Raw genomic sequence first — 25523 nt, 5'->3', positions numbered from 1 at the left:
AGGCACACGGCATGTTGCGGTCATCAGCATGACTGTTCACTCCACCTATTTGATATTCTACACCATACACATAATAACTGCCACTGGAAGAGGGAGAGTAATACTGTGGATTTGGAGGCATGCATAGCATGTTAGCTGGAGATCCTTGGTGGTCATACCGACCACCACCAGCAAAGCCAGAATACAATGTAGTAGCCCCATACTCACAAGTAGAGTTTCCCCACCTAATGTAAGTAACTGCAGTTGGTGGACAGCTTTGTTTGTCTGCTGGAGGCTTCTGTTCTACTTCTCTGGTGTTTCTAATGTTGGGGTTCCCTGCAATCTTAGACTCTAACCTTTGCAGTTTAGCAAGTAGATAAGAAACTAGCTGTGAATCAGCATCATTCTCCTCAGGTATCTTCACAGCATCAGTGATGTATACTGCAACCAGCAATAAAGGAAACACAGCAGAAATCTTCATTTCAGAGTTTTATTCCTGAGCCTATTGCAACTGTAGGTACTGAATGCAGTGATTCCCATCAAGTCATATATACCCTACTAACCTTGTTATTCATATGGCTTCAATCTCCTGCAGGAGGTACTTTCAATTTTCATTAGTCAATTTAATAAACTACTGCTAATAATCATGTATATATATATATATATATATATATATATAGTTAGGTCTAGCTATTTCATCTGCAATAATCATGCATCTGCTTGCACCCTAAAATAAAAGTTATTAAATAATTGCAAGATCGATCATATAAATGCATATCAATTCCATTACACCTTTTAACAATATTAGCATTGCTAATGAACACCACCAGTTAAAAGTAATACACACCAAGCATATAATTTTATAAATGTAAATGATAATTCAAAGTTCAACTACAGAGGTCACAGTAACAGAAGTATATATATACAATAAATGCATAGTAGTGTTTATAAAGGATAAAATAATTTTACATAGTACATACAACACAAGTGAGTTCAGTAGAACTGCAAGGAAAGTAATAACCACAAACTGCTAACGTAGTATACAATCGATGCCCTTCTTCATTTCCCGCACTTCCTGGTATCTGTTCTAGGCCTCTGTCGACACAATGGTACATTGAGCTTCCTTCAGTGCTATGTGGTTTTGTCATAATATATCCATTATATTCCATGTGCCATCCAGAGGGACACTCATAATGGGATGGTATCATTATCATAGCATTACGTCCAACTGCTTGGCATGAAGCACAAGGAATATTTCGTTCATCAGCATGATTGTTAACACCACCTATTTGGTATTCTGCTCCATAGATATAGGAACCACCACTGGAGGAAGGACTATAGTACTGTGGATTTGGAGGCATGCACAACAAATTAGCAGGTGATCCTTTGTGGGAGAAATACCCTCCAGCAGCATATCCAGAGTACAATGTAATAGCTCCATACCCACAAGTAGAATTTCCCCACCTAATGTAAGTTGCTGTTTTGGGAGTTTTAGTAGACATTTCAGGAGGGACTGTGCTTGTTTTTCTTCTTATTCTAATCCTTTCATCATCTCTGAGTTTTGACTCAATATCTCTTACTTTGGTTAGCAAAGAATAGACCAGTTCAGTAGTTTGATCATCTCCTTTAATCTCTGTTGCTCCAATTAGTACAATGACAATTGCTGTTACCACAATGTTCATGATCTTTGTATTGCTGATATTCAGTATGGCTGGCAAAGGCAGTTCCAAAGTAATGTGATAGAAATATATAGTGTACTCATTTATAACACATGCTCATGCAGGTAATGTATGCAGTTATATGGTTGCAACTGTAGTAGTGGGTTTATTAATGCTTACATTATGTATAAGTAAATACACTAGTGTTGCTACAGTATGTGTAAATGGAAATTGTATGGGTGCTATTGCATGAGATCTTTATGACTACTTAAGACCTGATAGACAGGAACTCTTGCACTTGTAATACAACTGAATAACAATTATGACGAAGGTTCTTGTTTGTATGTTAGCTATCATCATTCTGGTTGATGCCTTGGAGATCACTGATGAAGACTTTAACTCTGCACAAGTGTCTTATTTGCTTGCTAAGCTAGAGCAGTTGGAGTCAAGGGTCATGACAAAGTCTAAGCCAAGTACAAGACAGATTACTAAGAGATCTTCAGATGTTGGTGACAAGAAAACTGTCAGTAGTGAGTGTCCACCTCCAGTAGTTGCATACACTAGATGGGGAAACAGCTCTTGTCCATTTGGTACTACTACCATTTATCGAGGTGTTGCATCAGGGGGTTATTACAACCATGATGGTACTCCTGCTAATTTGATGTGTTTGCCTCCTGATCCAGTGCGCCCTTCCAACAATTTGGGAGGATCAATTCCAACATATACAGTGGAGTATCAAACTGGTGGATCTATCAATCATGCTAATGACCGCAACGTGCCTTGTGCAGTATGTGAAGTTTCAGGAAAAACTGCAATATTGATGATTCCTTCCCACAAAGAGTGTCCAACTGGATGGCGTCATGAGTATAGTGGTTATATTATGGCTGGACATAATTCTCACAAGGGATCTTCCATGTTTAACTGCATAGACATAAGTCTTGAACAGATACCAGGAACTGGAGGTGATGACAGCAGCCATCAATTATACCCAATTTATGCAGCATCTAGTCAGCTGCCTCGTGATGGTAGCTATGCCCTCACCTGTGTTGTGTGTTCTAAGTAGCTCACTGCACTAATCAAACTAGAACTCCAGCAACTTGATATACAGACACACGAAATGCTACGATGTATCTATAGCCACATAATTTACCTTGAATAATGTATATAGATATCGTGTGCATTATATTTTCGTTCATAAACAATGAATATAATCAATAATGTATACATACATAAGAAATGATTTTCTGCCGCTGTTAAAATGAACGGTTAAGCTGTTTTATCACAGAGGTACAGCTTTATAATATTATAGCTATTCCATCAATTTATGATCAGTAGTCAGTGCTTTGCAACAATTGTTCTAATGGTGTATAATCTACATGATAATTACATGCATAAGTAACAGTTCTTGCTCAAAGAATATAGTGTAGCATATGAATTTGATACATTTCAAAACTTCAAGCATTAATTTTAGCTATATTACTGTACTTCAAAAAGAATAAAATTATTGTTACTGAACGGTGATTGATATAATATACATCCTGTATAATTATGCAGATGCTCTCACAGTAAAAATTTAAGATAGTATTATTGATTTCATGAAAGTAACACAAAATTAATGCTTCTAAGTATTTTGGAATTTATGTTATTGATGTAACAAATCTTTCCACTCCACAGCCTAGATCTACAGCATGTAGTTAAACAGAGAGGTATGTATTATAATGATACGTGTACATAATTTTAAAGAACAATCTCACAATAATCATGAACAACATGCATTATTCAAAGTCTAAGAATGATACATTATTGTCAGCAACAAAATAATAGCAATATACTGTTACCCGCAAGATCAGAATTATTTCAACTGCATGATAACAACACTGCGGTACAAGCCATAACTTGGCCATTTCTTACACCAACCATCCAGACATAATAATGGTCATTCATAATGAGATGGGGTCATTATCATACTTGACACATGTAAAGCATGGCATAGCAGTCATCAGAATGATGCATGACTGTTGATACCACGTTTTATATGTATACCATGCATACACATAATTATAATATAGCTGCCTCCAAAAGAGAGAGAGTAATAAGAAGCAACAGAGCATATTAACATAACTGGTGTTTCTTGATGGTGTAATAGCTCCATACTCTATTTATAAGCACATTTCCCCGGCCACCTGATATAAGTAATGCAAATTTGAGGATAGTTTTGCTTATGTGCATGCCTAAGGCTTCTGACTGATGTTTCTAATGTTGCAATTCTAGACTCTATTATCAAGACACACGGTAGTGTGTCGTGCGGCCCAAGAAGCCGGCGCGCAACACCCGTGAGTATATTAACAGGAAGAACGAAAACGCAATTTTCGCACCTCCGTAGCTCTGTACTGCCTTGATGAAACAAGACGATTTTTGCTGTGGACACGCCCTCCAACTTCAGCACTCCCACATTCCAAATTTGAGCGAAATCGCTTCCAGCGTTCCCGAGATATGCGACTTCAAAAATTGGCTTAGTTTCTTCGTGTTTTTTTTTTCTTCTTCTTACTCTTTTCGCACACTTACAAAACCTGCTATACAACGAGAACGCCATATCTCATTGCCTTGAAAGTTGGCACACAGAAGGGGGGTATAAAGGCGCATCTCTGTACCAACTTTGGCTGGAATACGATAAACAGGCAAAGAGTTATGAGCGATTATTCACGAAAAATAACACCAATATGTTGTCACGCCTACAGGGTAAACCGCTTATGGGAAGAAGCTGAAAATTGGTGGGTGAATAGGTTAACTATTGAACCTCAAACATTTTGTGGTTTGAAAGAAGTCGAGCTAAAAACCAGCGAAAAAACCAACAGTGTGTAACAATTATGCAATCGAGATTAGCTATTAAGAAAACGACTGCTTGCCACGCCTACCAGATAAACCGCTTGGGGTAATGCTTTGAAAATCGCTGTATAGATGGAGTAATCATCTTAGAAAGGCTTTTCAATGGTGTAGAAGAATCAGACTTAAAGCCACGGGGTTATAACACGAAATCCAACTTGGTGTAGCAAGTGCTAGATCGAGATACTCTAATAGAGCAGTCATCCTAATAGAGCAGTCACCCTGAAGAGAATTCAAGAGATCAGCTAGAAACAAGCAATCTGTATAGAGATCAGCTACAAGCAATTCACCCTGTAGAGAGATCAGCTAGAAGAAGTTACCTTGTAGGGAGTTCATGCAACTATGGAAAGAGATAGTTCAGCTAGAAGAAATCACCTTGTAGAGTTCAGCTACAAAGAACCACCATGTAAAGAGTTCAGCTACAAACAAATCACCCTGTAGAGAGATCAGCTAGAATAAGTTTCCTTGTAGACAGTTCAGCCACAAACAAATCACCATGTAGAAAGATCAGCTAGCACCTTGTAGAGAGTTCAGTTACAAAGAAACCACCACATAGAGAGTTCAGCTACAAGATCAGCTAGAAGAAGTTTCCTTGTAGACAGTTCAGCTACAAACAAATCACCCTGTAGAAAGATCAGCTAGAAGAAGTCACTTTGTAGAGAGTTCAGCTACAAACAAATCGCCCTGTAGAAAGATCAGTTAGAAGAAGTTACCTTGTAGAGAGTTCAGCTACAAAGAACCATTCTGTAAAGAGCTCAGCTGCAAATAAATCACCTGTACAGAATTCAGCTACAAACAAATCACCCTGTAGAGAGATCAGCTAGAAGAAATTACCTTGTAGAGAGTTCAGCTACAAAGAAACCACCATGTAGAGAGTTCAGCTAGAAGAAGTTACCTTGTAGATTGTTCAGCTGCAAACAATTCACCCTGTAGAGAGAGCAGCTAGAAGAAGTCACCTTGTAGAGTGTTCAGTTACAAAGAAACCACCATGCAGAGCATTCTGTAATAAATATATGTATTATATATATATATATATATATATATAATTCGTACATTTACTGATAAAATCAGAAATATTTAAAGTACATCTGCTTCATCTTTTCTTCTTCCTGTGGTAAAGAAAAAAAGATAGGTTAAAAAAGTCCCAAAGCCGGCCATTGGGGTATACAAATACAAAAAGAGGTGAAATCTAATCCAAAACAGCCAAGCAGTAAAAAAAGAGTGCGGCCCTCAAAAAAGCCATGGTGAAAAAAGATGTGAAATCCAAGGTAGTAGCCAAGAAATGCTGTGATGGTAGGTTAATGGTAAAAATTTTAATAACAACAATTCAGGTGAATTTTGGTGCCGCTTGGTCTTGGCACAAAATTCACCTGAATTGTCGTTATTAAAATTTTTACCATTAACCTACCACCACAGCCATTTCTTGGCCGCTACCTTGGATTTCACATCTTTTTTCACTATAGCCTTTTTGAGGGCCGCACTCTTTTTTTACAGCTTGGCTGTTTTGGATTAGATACCTTTTTCATTTAACTAGCAAGTTCTGAAAGTAGGATGCCAGTTGTGCATGAGCATCATCTATCTCATCAGTGAATCAGTGATCACTACAGCAATGCAGAATTATTTCTGAGACTACTGCAAAGCTAATTAGCAATAACAGACAAATGCAAAGTTGAATATTCATAGTACGCAATCACATTATGGCTATACCAGTGGCCGATATATTATGCCAACTGCAAGTATTTTGTTACAGTGTATGGACTGTGTATGGTCTTTAGAAACTACGCTGGATTATAGACAGGTATGTATAATCATTTGAAATTATTGCTACTATGCATAACTGAATGCCAAATTTATCTGGCTGCTAAATACAATGTATCACTATTTAAGAACAAATGGAACTGCATAGTGTGCACTTACAACCAGATTAGAGAGGTACTGCACACAGCTAATTTTGTCTGAAAATGAAGGTTACCATCCCTTTGGTGATAGCTACCCTAGCCTTCGCTGTTTCTGTCACTTCAGAAGTCACTGATGAAGATATAAATTCTCCACTAGTCTCTTACCTGCTTGCTAAGATACAAAGATTGGAATCCAAGGTTATGTCAAAGCCAAGAACAAGCCAAATTTCAAAGAGGTCTTCTGAGAAAGCTACCAATTGTGAGTGTCCACCTCTAGCAACATCATACACCAGATGGGGAAATAGTTCTTGTCCCTTCGGAGCTAGCACTCTTTACAAAGGAGTTGCAGTTGGAGGTGATAAGGATACAAATGGTTCTCCTGCTAATATGATGTGCTTGCCTCCAAATCCAATGCGTTATACAAATGGTGCTACAGGAATAGAGTATGTTTATGGTGTGGAATATCAAACTACTGGAACACTTGATCATGCTGATGCTCGCAACATGCCTTGTGCTGTGTGTGAAGTTCCAGGAAAGACCACAACACTGATGATACCTTCCCACTACATGTGTCCATTTGGATGGCATTTTGAGTATAATGGCTATATTATGGTTGGAGATGATGGTGAAGAGGGCAGCTCCGTGTTTGACTGCATCGACTTCAGTCTGGAACAAGTTCCAGGAACTGGAGGTGATCGAGGTTGGCACTATAAATATCCTGTTCGTGTATCAACTTCTAGCGACTCTCTGCCTTATGATAGTAGTTATGCTATGAGTTGTGTTGTTTGCTCCAAATGGTATATATCTCTGACTCTATACTTGCATAATAGTTGTAACACATTAGGCAATAGTGTCATATGCCCACATATATAGGATATTTTATTTGTGTCAATTGCACTGTGTAATGTTTATTGCTATTGTTGGTACACATTTTATGAAAAGAGATTAACTGTACAAAGATGTATTTGAAAGTATGGACACAGCTATGTATCATTAGTTTATAGGATTAGAAGGACATGGCATATACATAAGTCTTGTATGAGTATACACATAACATAGTACGTAGTTACTCAGTAACTGTAACACTTAGCTATTTACTGCATTACGTATTGAGTAGAGTAAATCTGTTATGGTTTTAACTTCTATTTAGGATTTTCTCTATAGCTTAATATGTATGTATACTGTTGCTTATATATTTATAGTTACCCATTCTTGTAGACCGTGTCAACTAGCTAAATGTATGACTTTCACAGTAATTGAAATGTAATTTGATCTTTTCATCAACCTTAATATCATTTATTACATTATTACTGATAAACAATTTCCACTACAGCATAGATTTCGACATTCACATGCGTACTATAAAAACTCACTGTCTAAACCAAATACTAAGTGACACTTAGCAATGTGAAGCAGCATGCTAAACACTGGATAATAGTTTTACAACAAGAGTACATGGTAACACATTTACTACTACTATGCTTAAATTCAATAAGTATAATAGAATGTACGTATATAAGTTGTGCTTATAGACAACAATTTTCTGAAGAAGTCAAAGTCTGCAGATAATTACACGCATTTTAAACAATAATCCCCAAGGTAGCCAAACATATGTATTGGTGGAATACCTAAGAATGGTATTAAAAAGTGTAGCTAATAAATTAATGGCAATGATACTGTCGCCAACTTTATTATTGTGCATGCTGAGAATGTTTTGGACCATTAACGTTACAATATTATAATGAAAAGAATAATTCCTGTTTAAAACAGCTAAGTGCATTCTTCTGTATAGTAAAACATAAATCATAATGATTCTAGTTTAAAGTTCACATTTAAAAACCTATAGCTATGAACTTTTAAAGCTAACTTGATGGCATTTTGTAGACAGTGTCTGACATATTATCAAATTCACAGTCAAACAATGAATTAATGTAAGTTGTCGCCAGGATTATTATTGTACTAGCTATACCAGTAAGTCATAATGTCAACAATTTTTATTCAAAGAAAAACATGGCTGCAACTCACTGCCTAAATTTTCATTAGCTACTGTACTGTATGTGAAGCTTTCCAATTCCACCAAAATGTTGTTTTTATCGTAACCAAAACTTTTAGAAAGACATCCTTTAATTTAGTATATGAACCTTCCCATTTAAAGTACAGTATGCATATACTCTGGTACCCACTTACACATGTTCCTGATGATCTTTTAAATCTAGACAGTGCCTGTAAAAGCAATAAAGAACTTTGTATGTAAAGTGTATCCACCCCAAAAATACCTTTGCTGTAAAAAAGGCGCGGCCAAGAAACTACAAGTACCTGGAACCCAATGTAAAAAACAAAAACAAAAACAAAAAACAGCTCAGCTGAAGTGAAAAGTAACTGGTAACTTAAAGAGCTGATATCTGAAGCGGCCAAGAATACAATTACTAAAGTTTAATCCATGCAAGAACACCTTGGCTATAAAACAGGTGTGTACATGAAAGTAACTGGCAACTGAAATGGCTGATATCTGAAGCAGCCAAGAATGAATGGTCATATACAACTAATTCAAAAATTTAACACTGAACCTTTATAATTCAGCTGTGTTCTATACTCACTCTTGCTGCATCGTAAAGTAATTTCTTTTAACTCTAATTGGCTGGTAATTTGGCCACCTTTTTTAATAGTCAGTATAATAGAGCAAAAAAAGGTGGCCAAATTACCAGCCAATTAGAGCTAAAAGAAATTACTTTAGGATGCAGCAAGAGTGAGTATAGAACACAGCTGAATTATAAAGGTTCAGTGTTGAATTAGTTGTATATGACCATTCATTCTTGGCCGCTTCAGATATCAGCTATTTCAGTTGCCAGTTACTTTCATGTACACACCTGTTATATAGCCAAGGTGTTCTTGCATGGATTAAACTTTTAAATTAGTAATTGTAGTTAGTTGTATTCTTGTCCGCTTCAGATGTCAGCTCTTTAAGTTACCAGTTACTTTTCACTTCAGCTGAGCTGTTTTTTCTTTTTCTTTTTTACATTGGATTCCAGGTACTTGTAGTTTCTTGGACGCGCCTTTTTTACAGCGAAGGTGTTTTTGGGGTGGATATCACAAATTTTTGTCAGTGATAGACTCTACAATTGGTTTAAAAGGTTGTTTTTTTTTGGAAATGAGCAATTAACATTAATGCAGAATATGTGACCGGATTTGCGAAAAGGTACCTTTTCCACACATTTGACATACCAGCACATAAAATGATTTAACACTGGACTCCTTATACTGATTAACTTGCTCTAAGTATCAAAATGTAGCCAGATACCATAACTACATTCATTGAAAATTTCAAGCAATTATATGCCATGATCAAAAAGTTATGAAGCTTTAAAGTTCAAAAAATGGGTCTAATTTTTTTGTGTGAAAAAGGTACGTTTTTGCAAATCCGGTCACATATTATCTTGGAGAATCAATAAAATCCATACAATAATAACGACTGTTTCATAACACCGTAAATTCGGGAGTATGAATTTACAGTGTAGTATGACTGTTCTAAGAGTAAATTTGTCTTCACTGCATGTGACGAATATATCTCATATCTGTGCATGTTAAATGCTTCAGACACCTAATTAAACTTGCAAGTGCCTAATTAGTTCACAGTTGCTACACAGCTATAAATACATATATGTAACCGGGCCCGCGAAAATAGGGCATGTGGACACATGAAAATTGTCTACTTGAAGTTTGCAGTACAATACAAGTTACAGAATGAAAATATTCTATCCCAGTACTGAGATATGAGATGCTATGTGGTGGCACGTAGTTTGCGCCCACTTGCCCTATTTTCACAGGCCCGGTCACATATTGTAATTGTTATCATCGTAATAATTTATCATGTTATAACCATTTTTTAATATTGTGGTCACAGCTTCAGGATTGGAGCAGCAGAGAAAGGAATAGAGGACTCAACCATCAAGACTCGTATATGGGAGATGGAATGGACAATGCCGGTACTAACCCCTCAAGGGTGTTGCAGTACAGTATAGATGCAAGACTAGAGCCTCGATCACCACCTTTTGACTGTGGTCACAACTTCAGGATTGGAGCAGCAAAGAAAGGAATGGAGGACTCAATCATCAAGACTCGGGGAGATGGAATAGTATTGCCATGGACAATGCCAGCACTAACCCCTCAAGGATGTCACAGTGCAGTATCGATGCAACCACTCCAACCAGTGCATAAGACTAGAGCCTCGATCATCACCTTTTGACTGAATTTTTTATACTTGATGAAGCAATTAAAACTAAAAAGTTGTAGTACTTATACTTTCCTGAGGGAGCATGCCCCCAGAGTCCCAGACTCCCTTGCCTGTTCAGCAGAATAATATGATCGAGCCTTACTACTACTTTCACCTTTATCCTTGGCCCGGATGTACATATCAGCAACATAATACAGTAGCTGTAGATAATGTTAGTTAATGCCCCTAGGCAGAGCTATAGGGTGGGAATTTTTCCCTAGTTCTTCACGCAGTTCTTTGCCTGGCCATCATCAACTACTGTCAAAACATTAGTCTCGTCCCCCAGACCCTTCCTCAAGTACGCTTATCACACTTAGTTTAGCAGTGCACAAATTGACAGCTTATACTACACTTACCGCATTGTTGAACCATGTATACCACCAGAATCCACTGGATTGACAACTAAGACGTGATCTATTTAGGGGAAATCTCGTGGAAAGTCCCTAATTACCTTAAGCGGACACACGTGATACGTGGTTTTATATTGAATGGTTAAGAATGTAACTGGATGGTGAGGCGTACTTTAATCGGCTCGACTTTAACGAGAAACTCGAACCCCTCGTGAGAAACTACATCGCTTGAAGAAGTAAGAGTCAAGAATACTGAGGTACTCTATGATATACCGTAGGCGGGGAAAGTTACGCGTGGGAAAAGTTTCGCGAATTGCACTCTACTTTGTATACCGGCGGAAAAGTTTCGCGATGCTGATTTTGCACACTAATTTATTACTGTACAAATACAAGCATGTAGAAACTAGCCGGCGTAAAAGTTTCGCGATAGCTACTGCAATCGTGAAATTCGCGAAACTTTTCCCACGCGTAACTTTCCCCGCCTACGGTATGCCGGTCTTGAAGGCTAACGAATCGAGGAGTGAAGTTTGTGCAACGTGTCACATCGCCACACACTGTTTCACCGTGTTTGGACCTGTCCACCAGATGTTGAAAGGAAATTCATTCCAACTTGTGAGGCAAGAGGGTGTCACTCAGGCTCTTACTATAGGTCGATCTGCGACCGCGGTCAAACTCTAAGTCAACGGTCAAGGCCACAAAATAGCTCTTACAGTGGGTCAAGGGTCAAGACGATACGGAAGGTTCGAAACCCACAATCGAAAACTATATGTAGCTATTATCAAGTTTACGGAATTATGCGTAACTCACAAGAAGTAAGGATCTCCAAGAAGATGTTTTAAAGCTCCAACAGGCACTTCGCCGTAATTATAATGATTTTTCTCTCCCAGCTGCTGGTAGCACGCACTAAGAAAATATTATACTAGGTTACAAGCGCAGGTGCGTATAGGAAAATAGAGAAATAAGTGGAGGTCAAAGTTCGACAAGAACCGTGCAAGTCACAGGTCAAAGACGATAAACGCTGCAAGTCAAGGGTCAAGGTGAAATTTTCCCCAGTCTAGACTTTGACCGCGGTCGCAGATCTACCTACAGCGTGAGCCGACGTGACACCCCCTTGTGAAGTTATTGATGCACTCATTGTTGGGGTCCACGGGGACACAATGGTCATTTACCAATCAGCTGCAAGTAATGTCACAACAGAAGGAAAGGAACCATTTCCATACCCCTATGGCATACTGATTTTCCAGGTCAGTTTATATACTCTCAACCACAGAAATGTAGAACTTTGGTTGCAGGTGGAAAATAAACACCTTTTTACTCAGTTACAAGAGATTGACCCAGCTGGAATAAAATGTTGAAGTGAATGGCATTAGTACCAACTTGTTCAGACAATTCCAAGTGTCCAGATTATGCAGTTGTCCTCATGTTCAAGTTTACACGTTTAGGCAAGTTCCACAACATCCTATAATCTATTACTATATCAGTGTGGAATAATGCTTTTATAATATTTTTCATATTCCAGGCTTTATGTGTATTGTAATTAACACCTGCTTGTTGGTGTTTGCAGGCCATCTGGTCATACCGGTTTATCCACTAGCAGTTGAATGTGATCATGGTACATATGTAAGTTGAGACCATGCAGGAACAAAGATAGAGGTGTCATGAATTTCAGGTCAGTTGACATTCAGAGGAATTGTATTATTGCAATTGTTCTTTTTGTGGTTATCAATTATCAGTGACCAAGTTGTGATAGCGTACTTTTGTTTGACTAATGTCCTAATGTTCTGGTTTACATGCTTACCCAACAGTTCTGTTATTCACTTACCCTGCATATGGGATATATATATTTTTTAGTTCATTTTGATTATCCATCCTATTATTGGTACAGCCTGGCATATTGATTTTTTGCACATTCCCTTTTTAATTCAGTGCCTGCTGGATTGTGTTATCAGATATTGAAACAAGTGTTTTTGGTGTTGCAACCGATGTTCCAAGTCAGTTGCATGAGTGTTTAATTTAAGGTTAACTTCAATGCCTGCTTATTCTTTTACAGGTCTCAGTATCGTCATGTTGACATACAAGAGATCATCACTATTGTTGAACTATTTTTAGTAATGTCTTGATGTGATGTTGATTAACGTTGTTACACATTGTTGTATCTTTACCATATTGCAAGAAATTTTCATGGCCATCATGAAATTTGAATATTGTGTAAGTTGTGTGGAACAACCCCAACTTATACACGGCCACAAACCACATTCGAGCCACAACACCACCAACCACATTCGAGCAGTCCATCACAAAATTTTGTTGCACCATTTGTGTGTGCATAATACTTAACGAAAGCCACAACACAAGCTCCATGGTACACACTACATAGAGGTGGTAACCCCTAAAGGCTTGTTACCTTTTGTATTCACCTTACCAGCCTTTGTGGTTAATCTATTAAAAATTACATGTAAATAGAGAATTGAAGAGTATGCTTAAAGCACCTTCGCTAGTGACTTTGTTCTTCACACCATAAGGCATCTGGCGATTTATAAACACTTGCATGGGGTGTGGCACTAAATGGAATTTAAAAGATTTCTGCTTAAAATGCCATCCCTAGGGAACTTACGGTTCAGCACGCTGTCACATCTTGTTTATCCGGCATTAGAGTTTGTGTCCATGTTGTGTCTTTAAAAGTTATTGTAGAGATTAGAGGTTTGATTGAAGAAAATACACGTATAAGCAAACCAGAATTGGATAATGTCAGTGCTAGATGGACTGTACAAACACGGCTATGTTGACTGGTATAACGTGACAGTAGTTGTAACATAAGGTAGAGAAATAAAGTGAAATACGCCTATTTTTTTATTTTGCGATGGCTACTTTTTTTTATTTTAGCGAGGTCGCAAGTAAACTATGATGACGACTCCTAAAGATTTTTTTATCACATAACGCAATACAAATCTATTGAGAGATGTTGCATAATCCAGGACTAATATTGCAAAACTGGCCCTACATGTAAATAACTCACAGTAGTATTTTGATAAAGTCCATGCACATTTCACTTAGCAGAGTATGTAGTTTTAGCATTCTAGCGAGATAGTAAAGGCATATTATTTTCAGTGGCTGTTCTATATAGTGAAATTTGTGACAATTCTGGGCCATATTATTCTGATTATCTAGCTTTGTATAGCCATCAGGCTTACTAGAAAAAGAAAGCAAATGACTATTATAAATTTATTTTACAATGACAATTTTATTTATCGAGTTACAGTACATCACATGATGAATCCAGTACAATAGCCATGTGTGTACGTTATTAAACCAAAAAGCATACTAAAAAGAGTAAATTCCATAAACACAAAATTTCATGTGATACGTACATGTCTTTTAAAACTTGAACACCCTAGCTTACATATATCAAATTAATATTTATGCTACAGTATTTTATTACTGCACAAAATAGTTGTATCATACTTAGGTAGATATTGTTTAGCATAAACAATGTAGATATTGTTTAGCATAAACAATGTGATGACAATAACATAAATACCTATAAAGTTTTTATCCTTTCTCACTTTCATGTGGCACGTAGAATGTTTGAACAAATACTATAAAAGTTGATCATGACATAGCAATGCATGGGTGACAAATGTACTGTCTAGCAAAATTTAATTAATAGCAATAATACTGTCACCAAGGTTGTTTTATTATGGAAATACTTTTAACAATTAACAGTACAATAATTCTTGTAATAAACATAGTTAACTACAAATGGCTGTCTGTGTCAACAGTAAATCAAAGACCTCAATTCCTTTATTGTGTGATAGCTTTATCGGCTGTAATCTTATTGTCATTGATGAATACAATATTATAATCTGCATGACACTTGTTTGTTAGATATTTCAGTACACAACATATTTATACTTGGCATACAATTCTAAAGCTGATTCTGTCCATATATAGTATGTTGCGACTTTTTTTTCTAGTTCATTGGGAGGCTAGGTGGTCTGATAACCATTGAAATGCATTGCTTCTCCAGCGACCTGCATTTGTATATGAGCATCTGACATTTTTGTTAGTGATGCAGAGGTTTCTTCCTCTATGTGGAAGCTACATGTATGTGTATTGTAGCAATGCTTGCTTAAATTGAGGTCGGCCAATAAAGATGAGGCCTGCACAAACATAGCTCTACTCCAACCTTTTCCTTCCTTTGTGATAAAGAGTGGACCTGGCTGGCTGCTCCTCCTCACCAGATATGAGAGAACTGCCTTTATTGGGCAGAACGCACTATCAGTGGCACCCATGTACACTGTGACACCCTGTTTGAATGGGTCTGTTTTAGGAACAGTTGTAGTAGCCGGGTTTTTTTCCTTTTATCAAGTGCAATACCACCAAGTGATAAGTGGCAAGATGGGTCATATGAGCCTTCTGAGGGGATTGTAAATTCACTGACTCTTAAGAAACCAAAAAAGGCAAGGCAGCACATGCATAGCCCAGAGTGTGGTGTTGACATAAAAGGGGGTCTTCTTTGACAGAAGGGTTTTGATGTTGTGAAGCAACTATCTATTACTACACAGAATATTCGCATTTAGGTATTTTTAACATATCAAATTGATAGCAATAATTATTAACTGTAGTGGCCTTTCTCACTTTCATGTGGCATGTAATGTGTAAATGAATACTATCAAATGCATGAGTGACATAATTTATCATCTAGTAAAAATATATTAGCAGTAATATTGTCGCCAAGATTGTTATTGTATCTTTTATTACAGAAATACTTTTAACAATTAACAGTACAATAATTCTTGTAATAAACATAGTTAACTACAAATGGCTGTCTGTGTCAACAGTAATTCAAAGACTTCAATTCCTTTATTGTGTATTAGTGTTATTGGCTGTAATCTATTGTAATTGATGAATACAATAACATTATTAATATTTGACACTTATTTGATAGATATTTGTATAGAATTACTGTATACGTTTTTGACATACAATGGTAAAAGTGAAATAAGACAATTCTGTCTACGTATATACTTATGTAGATAATTACCACTCAACCGCTGAATCTCAATCAGCATTTTATTTTGTTAAAAGTTGGTTTCTATGTAGACAGCATTGCCTTACATTATTGATTGTATGTGTGTGTAGTCTTTTGTTACTTTTGTAATTGTGTATATAGTCTTTTTTTTTTGTTTTGTAATTGTGTTGATATGTCTTTGGTTGTTTTTGTATTGTTTTGGTGTTTACTTAGCTATGTGTATGTGATGTGTTACTCTGGACAAAGAAGAATGGCTGTAGCCGATTGGGAGGTTAAATATATATATCAAATCAAATGTGTAGTTTATAGATACAACTGTTATTGGATGTATGTATGTATGTGTGTACAGTATGATAGCACAGTATTACACGCAATATAAAAATTTAATATAATTATGCTGTGTGATGACTATGCTGTTTGTAAAACATGCAGCTTTTGACTTCAAAAATTTTAAAACTGTTCTATGAATCACTTTAACCAAAAGGGGTAACTGTTTTGTAGACTGGCATATCACGTTCATGGTAATAAAAAATGCAATTGATTCTGTCGCCAAGATTATTATTGCTTTATTGCAGGTACTTAAGTTAAAATGTTAGTGGTCTCTGCTCAAAGGAGAAACATAGATTTCATGTATAATTCACTGTCTAAATGAACTTACAAATTATGCTAAACTTTGTGAACCATCACACATGATGACATAAACAAACACTGAAGGTTTATTACACTCAAGAACACATACATTTTTGTATTGAAAATTCATTGTTGTGTCGTTATCTCCCTGAGGCATCATTTTGCACAGTTTCAAATTAAAGGTGCTGCTAAAACAAAACACTTGGCTTTTATTTGAAGTCAATAGGTGATTGAATTCCAAAGTTATGATCATTTATATTAACCATAAAATTCTATGAAGCACTTGCCCATTAGTAATTTACAGGGCAAAGAATTTTATGAGTTATAAAAATGATCATAACTTTGTTGTGGAATGAGATACTAACTTCAAACAAAAATCTTAGATCAACACCTTTAATTTGATACCATGTTTTAACAGTGTAAAATAATGCTTCAGGGAGAAAATGACAAAATGATTAATTTTCAATGGACAAATGGCTGTCAAGGTCACCAAAGGTCAAATCTATGATGGCAATATATCAAAAAACATACTTCACAAGAGCACAATTTGTGTGGAAAGTTTGATAATTGTATCACAAAGTGCACAAAATGCTCAATTTTTGGTGCTATTATAATATATGCTGCTCTACTTATAAGTGGAAAGAGGTAGATGGAACAGTGGTTTACTTTAGGGTGCGTGCGCAGCCCTCATAAGTTATAACATTTTCTTTATAGTTTTAATGTGCAAATACGTATCTAAATTGTAGCATTCTGAATTGCTTTTGTTAAACATGTCTTATAGGAATTAGAGCCAGTGGGGAATTCTTGAGTGGCTTATGACCAAAAAATAATGTGAACTTTGATGGACATGAAGTACATATTGTATTGCTAGGATATGAAAAACAACTATACGTAGCTCAACGCACATTCTTGTGTTCTTTCCAGACGCATATGTTCATTATATTTTTTAATGTCCTTAGTCTTATTGCAGGGTTGCATGTTGTGACAGTTTTACTGAAGTAGCTACTTACTTATTAATGCTTTACAGCACAAGTGCTGAAGGTCCGTAGAAAAGTGAAGATGTAGAAGGAGAAAAATCCATAACTGGATCCGTTTGACTGTTCTATTGGAATATTTTGATCTTGAATGAAGCTTCTTTTATTTTAGCTTTCATTTGAAAGATATAGTGAAGGGGCATGCCTGTTCCTCCCTTTAGCTGGCTGGACATACACTTGTTGCTTGGATGCACTCCTGGATCCACCCTGCACATTGAGTTATCAAAATGAGTGATTTATTTCAGCATTTTTGAACATTATTGGTGGTTTCCAGTGAGAACTTAAGATATAAGAGATGATGCTTGTCAATATGGTCTTTCTGTTATACAGCTATATACAATGACATGGCAAAACAAGATTAGTCAGATTAAACACATGGAGGATTAAGACCTTTCATGTACACTTGCATATAGCTATATAAAACAACACATGATTTGCTGTTTTGGTATATAATACTATTTTCACATAATTATGTAGATAATATTGTTGTGTGGTTTCAGTACAGAAGAAGGTTAGCATTATTGTAGTCACACCCTTGGCTGGTAAGAATTAATCTTCTAGAAATTATTGTTATCGTTGACAGAATAAACAGACATGCCAGTTCAACTCTTTATGCTTCTTCCTAATGCCATAATGGAACAAATATGTCCAGACAAACTGCATTTCGGTCAGACGTGCATGCAATTGTCTGGATTGTCTCAAGATTTTGTAGAGAATACAGAAATATTGCTACTACATGTCCTAAATTATTCACAATGTTTCTACACAGATGGCTACCCCTATTCCAAAGCCGCACTCTTCATACTGTAGCATAGCACTTCTCCTCTTATACCATACAGGAGTGCTGCTACTATACGCATTCCTGATCCTCCATTAACATTGACCTGTGAGTAGAAATTAAGGATGTAGTCCACAGTGTATGGACACAATTATACTGGCACCACCTGTCTGCAACCTAAATACCACATATTCATACAATGGACTACAGAGTACATCGCATTAAGTGTGATGCCTTGATTACACATCATAAAAATGATATATCTGTGGATCTTTCACAAATAGGTCACAGTTATAAGGTTCCTTGATATATTAAGTATATAATGAATGCTATAATAAGTCTCAATATTTGCAAAAATCATAAATCCTTCATCCTTGCTTCTGAAACTTTTATGTCACAGAACACTCTAATAGAGAACAGACTCATTAACATGACTGTTTTAATCAACCACTGTAAAGATCGACTGACAAGGAAGCCCAGGCATGGGATCAAAATCCAGTAATATAATTGCTGTACACATCAATAATATTCAATACAGTAGCACATGTGCATATTGGCAACCCCTACTCAGGGGTGCTATGTATTATTTGAATCATCCTGTCAAAATGTGTCCATCACAAATATGCTAAACACCCACCCATCCTTGTCTATAGCATTCCCAGATCCTCATGCAACAATACTTTCTAGCACAAATTAAATGTACAAAGATTAACACACTTGGCAACCCAGGGAATGGGAGCAGTCAGGTGCTGTCTGATATGGCTCAGAATGTGCTAGACATAATGCAGCAGCTACTAACAGTAGCTTCCTCACTAAGGCAGACACAGCCGCACTTCGCACCTACATCATACAACCATGTCCTGGGCTGCCTGATTCAACCCCAATCTATGCATACAGCTCTAGTGCATGCTGTATTGTAGGAGCTAGTGTATGTGGGCCAAGCTGACTTGAAATGTTAATCAGATTTTTAAAGCAACTAAATGTTCCTTAAACAACTAGCTGAGCTATGCTTTTATTAATGAGCAATAATAATACATTTCACAAGTGCATTATCTTTTGGAGAATACATAATACAAAAGATGATTACATGGAACTAAGGTAGATGCATAATAGGCAGAATTTTTTAGCACTACAGTATGGCATAACAGGCTGCTAAAAGTGATGTGTATATTATGCCACTATCACTGACAAGCTATACATATGGGTCATACATGTTGTATGCAACGTACACTATATATCTTTCTTATAGGGATGAATGATGGAGGAGCAACTGTAGTGGTAGTAGCAGTAAGTCAACTCCTAAAGTTAGGTATTGATACTCCTCCAATGGCTAACATTGTGTCATGGGAACAAGTCAGAGTGAACCCACCAATAATGGAAATCAGTATATACAACAACTGCCATCAAAAAGTTGTTAGCATATTCTACACCCTAGCTGTACAGTAGATATTATGTCTCTATTCTACAAATAAAAAACATACAGCATAATTTAATTAATTTGATGAGATATAGCTAGCTAGCTATATAGACAGTGAACAAATTGCTATAGTCCATTAAATTCTATTCACTTTAATAGAGCACACACATACACTCATGAATTTGCCAAATTGAGCATTCAGTATCACACACTGACTTACTGTATAAGATTATTATACATTTTGTTAATAATATACCCATTGTTTCATGTGTCAAATAGTACATTGTAAGGAAGGATGGAGCTTGAACCTGTCTGAGTTCAAATAGCGGTTATAGCCTGTTACTAAATAATACTAGTCAAGCTGTATACACACTGCAGAGTATATCAACATACTGGCATTCAACACATATTATTGTTATCTCAGCTGTTGATGAAATAAAACGTTGCTTGCTCTTCACCTCACTACAACAATAGCTATAATGATCATGTAAAGTAGGTTAGTCTGTAGTTCTCAAACATACGTATACCTGTAAGTAATAAAGTACAAATAGATATGGGACCAACATACGAGTTTGATATGGTCACTGTAACAAAGAGGTCATAAAATACATAATTATTAATTTCATTTGTTATAATTCATGTACAACTTACAGAAACTCAATCATACATATAATATGTCCAGTTTATTAAAAAATTGTTCTAGACTTTTGTATCCAAACAGAGTTCTTCTCAGCTCATTCCAGGCCTTGATTAGGCCTGTGTCAAATATGACAGCATAGCATAATAGGCTAAAGTGCTATGCCAACATAATGTTAGCACATTAGGTGGATATTTCAAACTAAGCACCAGCCTATTATGCGTTTCCTTTGTGCAGTGCTCTAAACGTTTACCTATTATGCTCACAATAACATTATGTTCAAACTTTTTGCATCAACCTTCATGTTTAACTAACAGTTTTACACTTTATAAATATGGATAATGATAACTTTATTGGCTTGCAAGAAATTGTTCAAAGTTATTATAACCATTTAAAAATTATTCATTTAGCAGCTGACTATGTCAAATATTTAGATTATGTTAATAAGGCTACACACCAATATAACTTTAATTCTTTTTGTGTGTGAAAAGAATGTATAGGAAAGTACACAAGGCTACAAATAGAGTAGCTAAGTATGTCAATCTTTTCCACCAATAACAATCAGTATGGCAAAAATCTAACCCTTATACTAACATTATGCTTCAAAGCACCTATTGTGCTCTAAATTGTGCCAGCATAATAGGTTGGTGCCTATTTTAAACTATGGAGCTTAATTCCATGAAAATATCTCAATAATCCCTAATAGAGCAGTCAGTGGAAACTGCAATAGAGCACTGAAATGCATTGTACATAGCTCCTTAGATCGATACTCTCTAATAAAAAGTGAAACACCTTAATGAGCATTCACTGATTATAAAATGTTCCAAGACAACCGTAAACGTTGCTAACCTAGGATAGTGGGAACACTGAAGGGCATAACAAAAAAATTCGGGAAAGTCCTGAAAGCAATTTGGGTACAATTTTGAACATATCATATTTGAAACCTAGATGGTAGCCAGAATATAGCTGTCAACAGTAGTTAATACCCGCCCTAATTTTCTCTTAGGTTATTGGTTCATGGAGGTAGTGTTCCCTAACTGGTGATGTCAATTAAATCACTAACTGACCTGTAAAGCCTTACCACCCATGCTTCATTGCTGACTATCCAATGTGTGTTCTTCATCATTTCTGTAAAACTAGTTAGTTTTCATAATTGTTTGAGCCCAGTCAGTTTCAACACAAAACCCACAGAGTACTGCAGATCACACTTAGACACTAAGGTGGTATATGAAAAAAAATAATGATGTATGCATGTGTCCCAAAGTGATAGTACATTAGCTTTTACTGTATACTCTCAACACAATACATTTAGCTAATCTAAACATCCAGAACACACAGACAGACTACACATATTACCTTTTCAACATCAAGTTTCAAGTCTTGTATGGCCACAGATTGTGAGACAAATGCTTCATTGATCTCAAACAGATCAACTTCATTCAAGCTCCATCCTGCTTTATCAACCTACATGAACACACATAATAAACAATCCAAAGAAAAAGAAGATCTTTACACAGTATTATATTGTATGAGTGTATCAGGGGCGGATACAGGGGGGAGGGGGGGTCAAAGGGGGCTCTTGACCCCCCTCCAAAAATTTTCAGTATACCAAGATCGAGATACTCTAATAGAGCAGTCACTCTAATAAAGCAGTCACAGTAGTAGAACAGTGTGTAGTGAGTTATTTAAGGATTTTTATGTACTTTATCAGCTATAAATGCGTGGTTGGTGAGGTGGGCAGCTATTACCAGCTGGCCGTGACCTTTTTTTTAGGTCTCGCCTTATCAAACCAGAGACAATGTAGTGCCTCAGTTCATTTTTGACCCCCCCTTTCTATAAGTCTGGATCCGCCCCTGGAGTGTATAATAGTGATGCTCAATTAGAATAAAAGTAACTGTATATAGATCAGTGTAGTGCGCAGTATAAATTACATACTGTAGATAATTTAGATGAATTACAGTTCTACCAAATATCGACGGAAAATGCATTCTTTAAATTTCCAGGGGCGTAGGCAGGATTTCCAAAAGGGGGGTTCTGCCCTAAGTATAGAATTTCGTAGGTGTGCACATGTAAACACGTGTACACGTGTAAACATGTGTATTCTTATAAATTCATTCGCAATAGCGAGTAGAGGTACTTGAATTCCTCTGCCTGAAGACCTGTAGCTACCCATTTCAGTGGATTTGTGTAAGTTAATTCAGTTCTAGTTAACCAGTATCACGATTTAAAAAACTTGACTCTGAAAAGGGGGTTCGTCCAAACCCTTTGAACCCCCCCTGGCTACGCCCCTGATTTCTGCACATTATTTGCCTTTTAGACACAATTAGAGAGTTCACAACTGGTCAAGATCATTTTCAAACCAAAAAATTATGAGGCGTACTGTGCACATTATATGCCTACTGGAGAAGTGGAGCATATAATGTGCACAAATGTAACAAATGTACTTTACAGACACTTAGAGCGTAAAATACACTCACAGCTTTCTTGATGGCAGTTATTGCCATTATCAGTGGATCCACTCCAACTTGTGCAATCGTAGCCATTGGAGGAGTATCAATACCTAATTTTGTGAGTCGACTTGCTGCTGTACCCCTGCATGCACTGTGCATTGAGTATGAACCACTAATGCAGTAATACAACTATCTAAGCAAAGTATACGTACAGCAAATAGTTCACTTAGCATCATTAATAAGACGATCTCATTACAATGAACATGTCAAAAGGTCCCAAAAATAGATAAGGTGTACTTAATTACCTCGTTAATAAGACCACCTCATGGCTATATCAAGTAGGTCCCAAATGTATATAACTAAGGAGTACTTCTTCACCTCCTCAGTATGATGGGTATAACTAGGTACCTTCATAAGATCACACTAATAAAGTTGTGCACCTCAATAATATTACATCATTTACAATAGGTGGCTTTACTAGTAGTGTACAGTAAACACAGCAATTTAGAATGTACTTCATGCATATTAATATTTTCTGGTAGCAACAGAAGCTTACCAGCTGTCACAGTAACTATACCAGTTCCATTAGTGACAAAAGATATTGACAATGCCACCACTTTAATTGAGGTACCATGGTGTGAACTCATAAAAGAGATTTCTCATGAGTAATTTTATTATGTTGAGATTACAAAATACGCTAAATATATTGCCTTTCTACCTGTGTGTGCATTTCATATTGTACAGTACAGTCAGTATGTAGGTGTTCATGTACATGTTTCAGGGATTTTAGTGATGCTGATACCATTTCACTTTTGAAGATGCTATGTTAGCAGCTGAAGAGTTTATGTCAGTGTAAAATAATTAGGCCTGCATCAAATATTCCAGCACAATGAAAAGCAAAATAGGCTGGAGTGCTATGCCAGCATAATCCCAGCATAATCCCAGCATAATCCCAGCATAATCCCAGCATAATGCCAGCATTTTAGGTGGATAATTCAAACTATGGAGCTTAATTCCTTGAAAATTAGTCGATGATCCCTAATAGAGCAGTCAGTTAAATGCAAACTGCAATAGAACACTCAAAATGCATTGTACATAGCTCCTTAGATCAATATTCTCTAATAGCACAGTCACTTTGTAGTGAAATACTTTTAGCATCCACTGATTAAAAAGTTTCCAAGGTAATTGTAAGAAATGTTGGAGCATAATACCAGCATAATAGGAATACTAATTTTGGGAAAATCCTGAAAGCATTTTGAGAAAAATTTTGAGCATATTTGACTCAGCTAAAAATAATACTCGTAGTACACCAGCATGTTATAATATTAATATCATTGTCCATAATATTTAAGTGGATCACTTAAATGAATGTTACTGTACTGTATACTGTGCAGATACAATATGCATTATGATATAAATGCTAAGAAGAAGTACTATGAGAAGTGCTTAATGCTAACTTGATAAACCATTATCTTTATTATAACACATTCCATCTTTAATACAGGTGTACTAGGTTCTTCTACTATTGTACTTAAGTGTGCTCACTCCTAAGTCTATCAAATAGTGTCAGGGATATGACATTTACGGCGGTATAATTTTGGGAATAATAGGCATCATCACGCCATATCATGCTGGAATTTTGAAGCATTTATAAAGTTTACAAAATCCGCAATTTAAAAATTTACGTACTCCAATGAAGTATTCAGAAATTCTAATAGAACAGTCACACAAAAATAAAAGCAGTCAGGTAGAAATGAAATACTCTAACATAGCAACTAGCTAAAAGAATAGAAGCTGAAATGTCAATGTAAATGGTTTGATCCTGCAATAAACTGCAGGGCTGCCCACAGGGGGTAACTGGGGTATTTTGCCCCAGGCCCCATCCTGAAAGGGGCCCCAGGAGGCCCCATCAAGCGCCCCTTGAATACCTGTTTAAAAGATTGATATACTCTAATAGGGCAGTCAGATATAGATACTCTAATAGAGCAGTCACAGTATTTTTCAGAGAAGCAGTGTAGCAAGCTTATAAATAAGAAGATATGGCTGGTGAGGGGTAGCTATTGTCATTGTCAGCATGTAATGACCTTCTTTTTTTCTTTCTTTCCATTTTTTTTTTGGTCTTTGACTTACAGCTTGGGTGAAGTTATGATTCAGAGTGGAAACCTCCTTGCCCCTGGGGCGGTGGGGCCCCACTTTAACTCTTTGCCCTGGGCCCCTTAATTTTGTTGGGTGGCCCTGATAAACTGACATTGTTGGCCAAAGACAGTGGCATAATTGTGAATATGTGACTGGGCCTGCGAAAATAGGGCATGTGGGTACATGAGTTTTGCCTAATTTTTCAAAGGTCCATCACTGACAACTTTTTATACCATTTTGCTATAGCAATACAATTTTCAGCTCTTAGCCAGCATTGAATTGGCTTTATTATGCAAATTACAGAATGAACATATTCTGTTCCAGTACTGAGATATGACCTGCAGTGTGAAGGGGTGTAGTTTGTACCCACA

The 25523-nt window shown here is 36.6% G+C and overlaps 3 protein-coding genes and 1 long non-coding RNA gene across 5 annotated transcripts in view; 2 read left to right on the top strand and 2 right to left on the bottom strand.

Moving 5' to 3' along the window:
* Positions 1-944: 944 nt before the first annotated feature.
* LOC136259368 (uncharacterized) lies at positions 945-1661 on the bottom strand. Its single transcript, XM_066052862.1, has one exon. The coding sequence runs from the start codon at positions 1659-1661 to the stop codon at positions 945-947; it is 717 nt and encodes a 238-aa protein (XP_065908934.1).
* A 479-nt stretch (positions 1662-2140) lies between these two features.
* LOC136259367 (uncharacterized) lies at positions 2141-2700 on the top strand. Its single transcript, XM_066052861.1, has 2 exons — positions 2141-2160; positions 2202-2700. The coding sequence occupies exons 1-2, from the start codon at positions 2141-2143 to the stop codon at positions 2698-2700; spliced, it is 519 nt and encodes a 172-aa protein (XP_065908933.1).
* A 417-nt stretch (positions 2701-3117) lies between these two features.
* LOC136257454 (uncharacterized) lies at positions 3118-11115 on the bottom strand. The gene is made up of 3 exons (XR_010702011.1): positions 11045-11115; positions 8606-8641; positions 3118-3318 (listed from the first exon to the last, which is right to left on the bottom strand). It is a non-coding gene; the product is annotated as an uncharacterized lncRNA (long non-coding RNA).
* Positions 11116-11151: 36 nt separating this feature from the next.
* LOC136257452 (uncharacterized) overlaps positions 11152-25523 on the top strand; it is a 226695-nt gene continuing 212323 nt past the window's right edge. The window contains exons 1-5 of one of the 2 annotated variants that reach the window (XR_010702010.1): positions 11152-12282; positions 12331-12480; positions 12603-12707; positions 12965-13029; positions 13089-13240. The gene's annotated coding sequence lies outside the window, so the exon portion shown is untranslated. Of the gene's footprint in view, positions 12283-12330; positions 12481-12602; positions 12708-12964; positions 13030-13088; positions 13241-25523 lie in introns of those variants that run through there. The other variant, XR_010702009.1, reaches the window with a different exon arrangement.

This window comes from Dysidea avara, chromosome 6 (assembly GCF_963678975.1).
Source record: "Dysidea avara chromosome 6, odDysAvar1.4, whole genome shotgun sequence".
In the NCBI taxonomy this organism is placed as follows: domain Eukaryota; kingdom Metazoa; phylum Porifera; class Demospongiae; order Dictyoceratida; family Dysideidae; genus Dysidea; species Dysidea avara.
This window is presented reverse-complemented; position numbering and strand designations above follow the sequence as displayed.

Coding starts and splice junctions, on each gene's coding strand:
- LOC136259367 (XM_066052861.1), top strand. CDS start 2,141: ATGTTGGTGACAAGAAAACT. Junction 2,161..2,201: donor ATGTTGGTGACAAGAAAACT/GTCAGTAGTGAG, acceptor TGCATACACTAG/ATGGGGAAACAGCTCTTGTC.
- LOC136259368 (XM_066052862.1), bottom strand. CDS start 1,661: ATGAACATTGTGGTAACAGCAATTGTCATTGTACTAATTGGAGCAACA.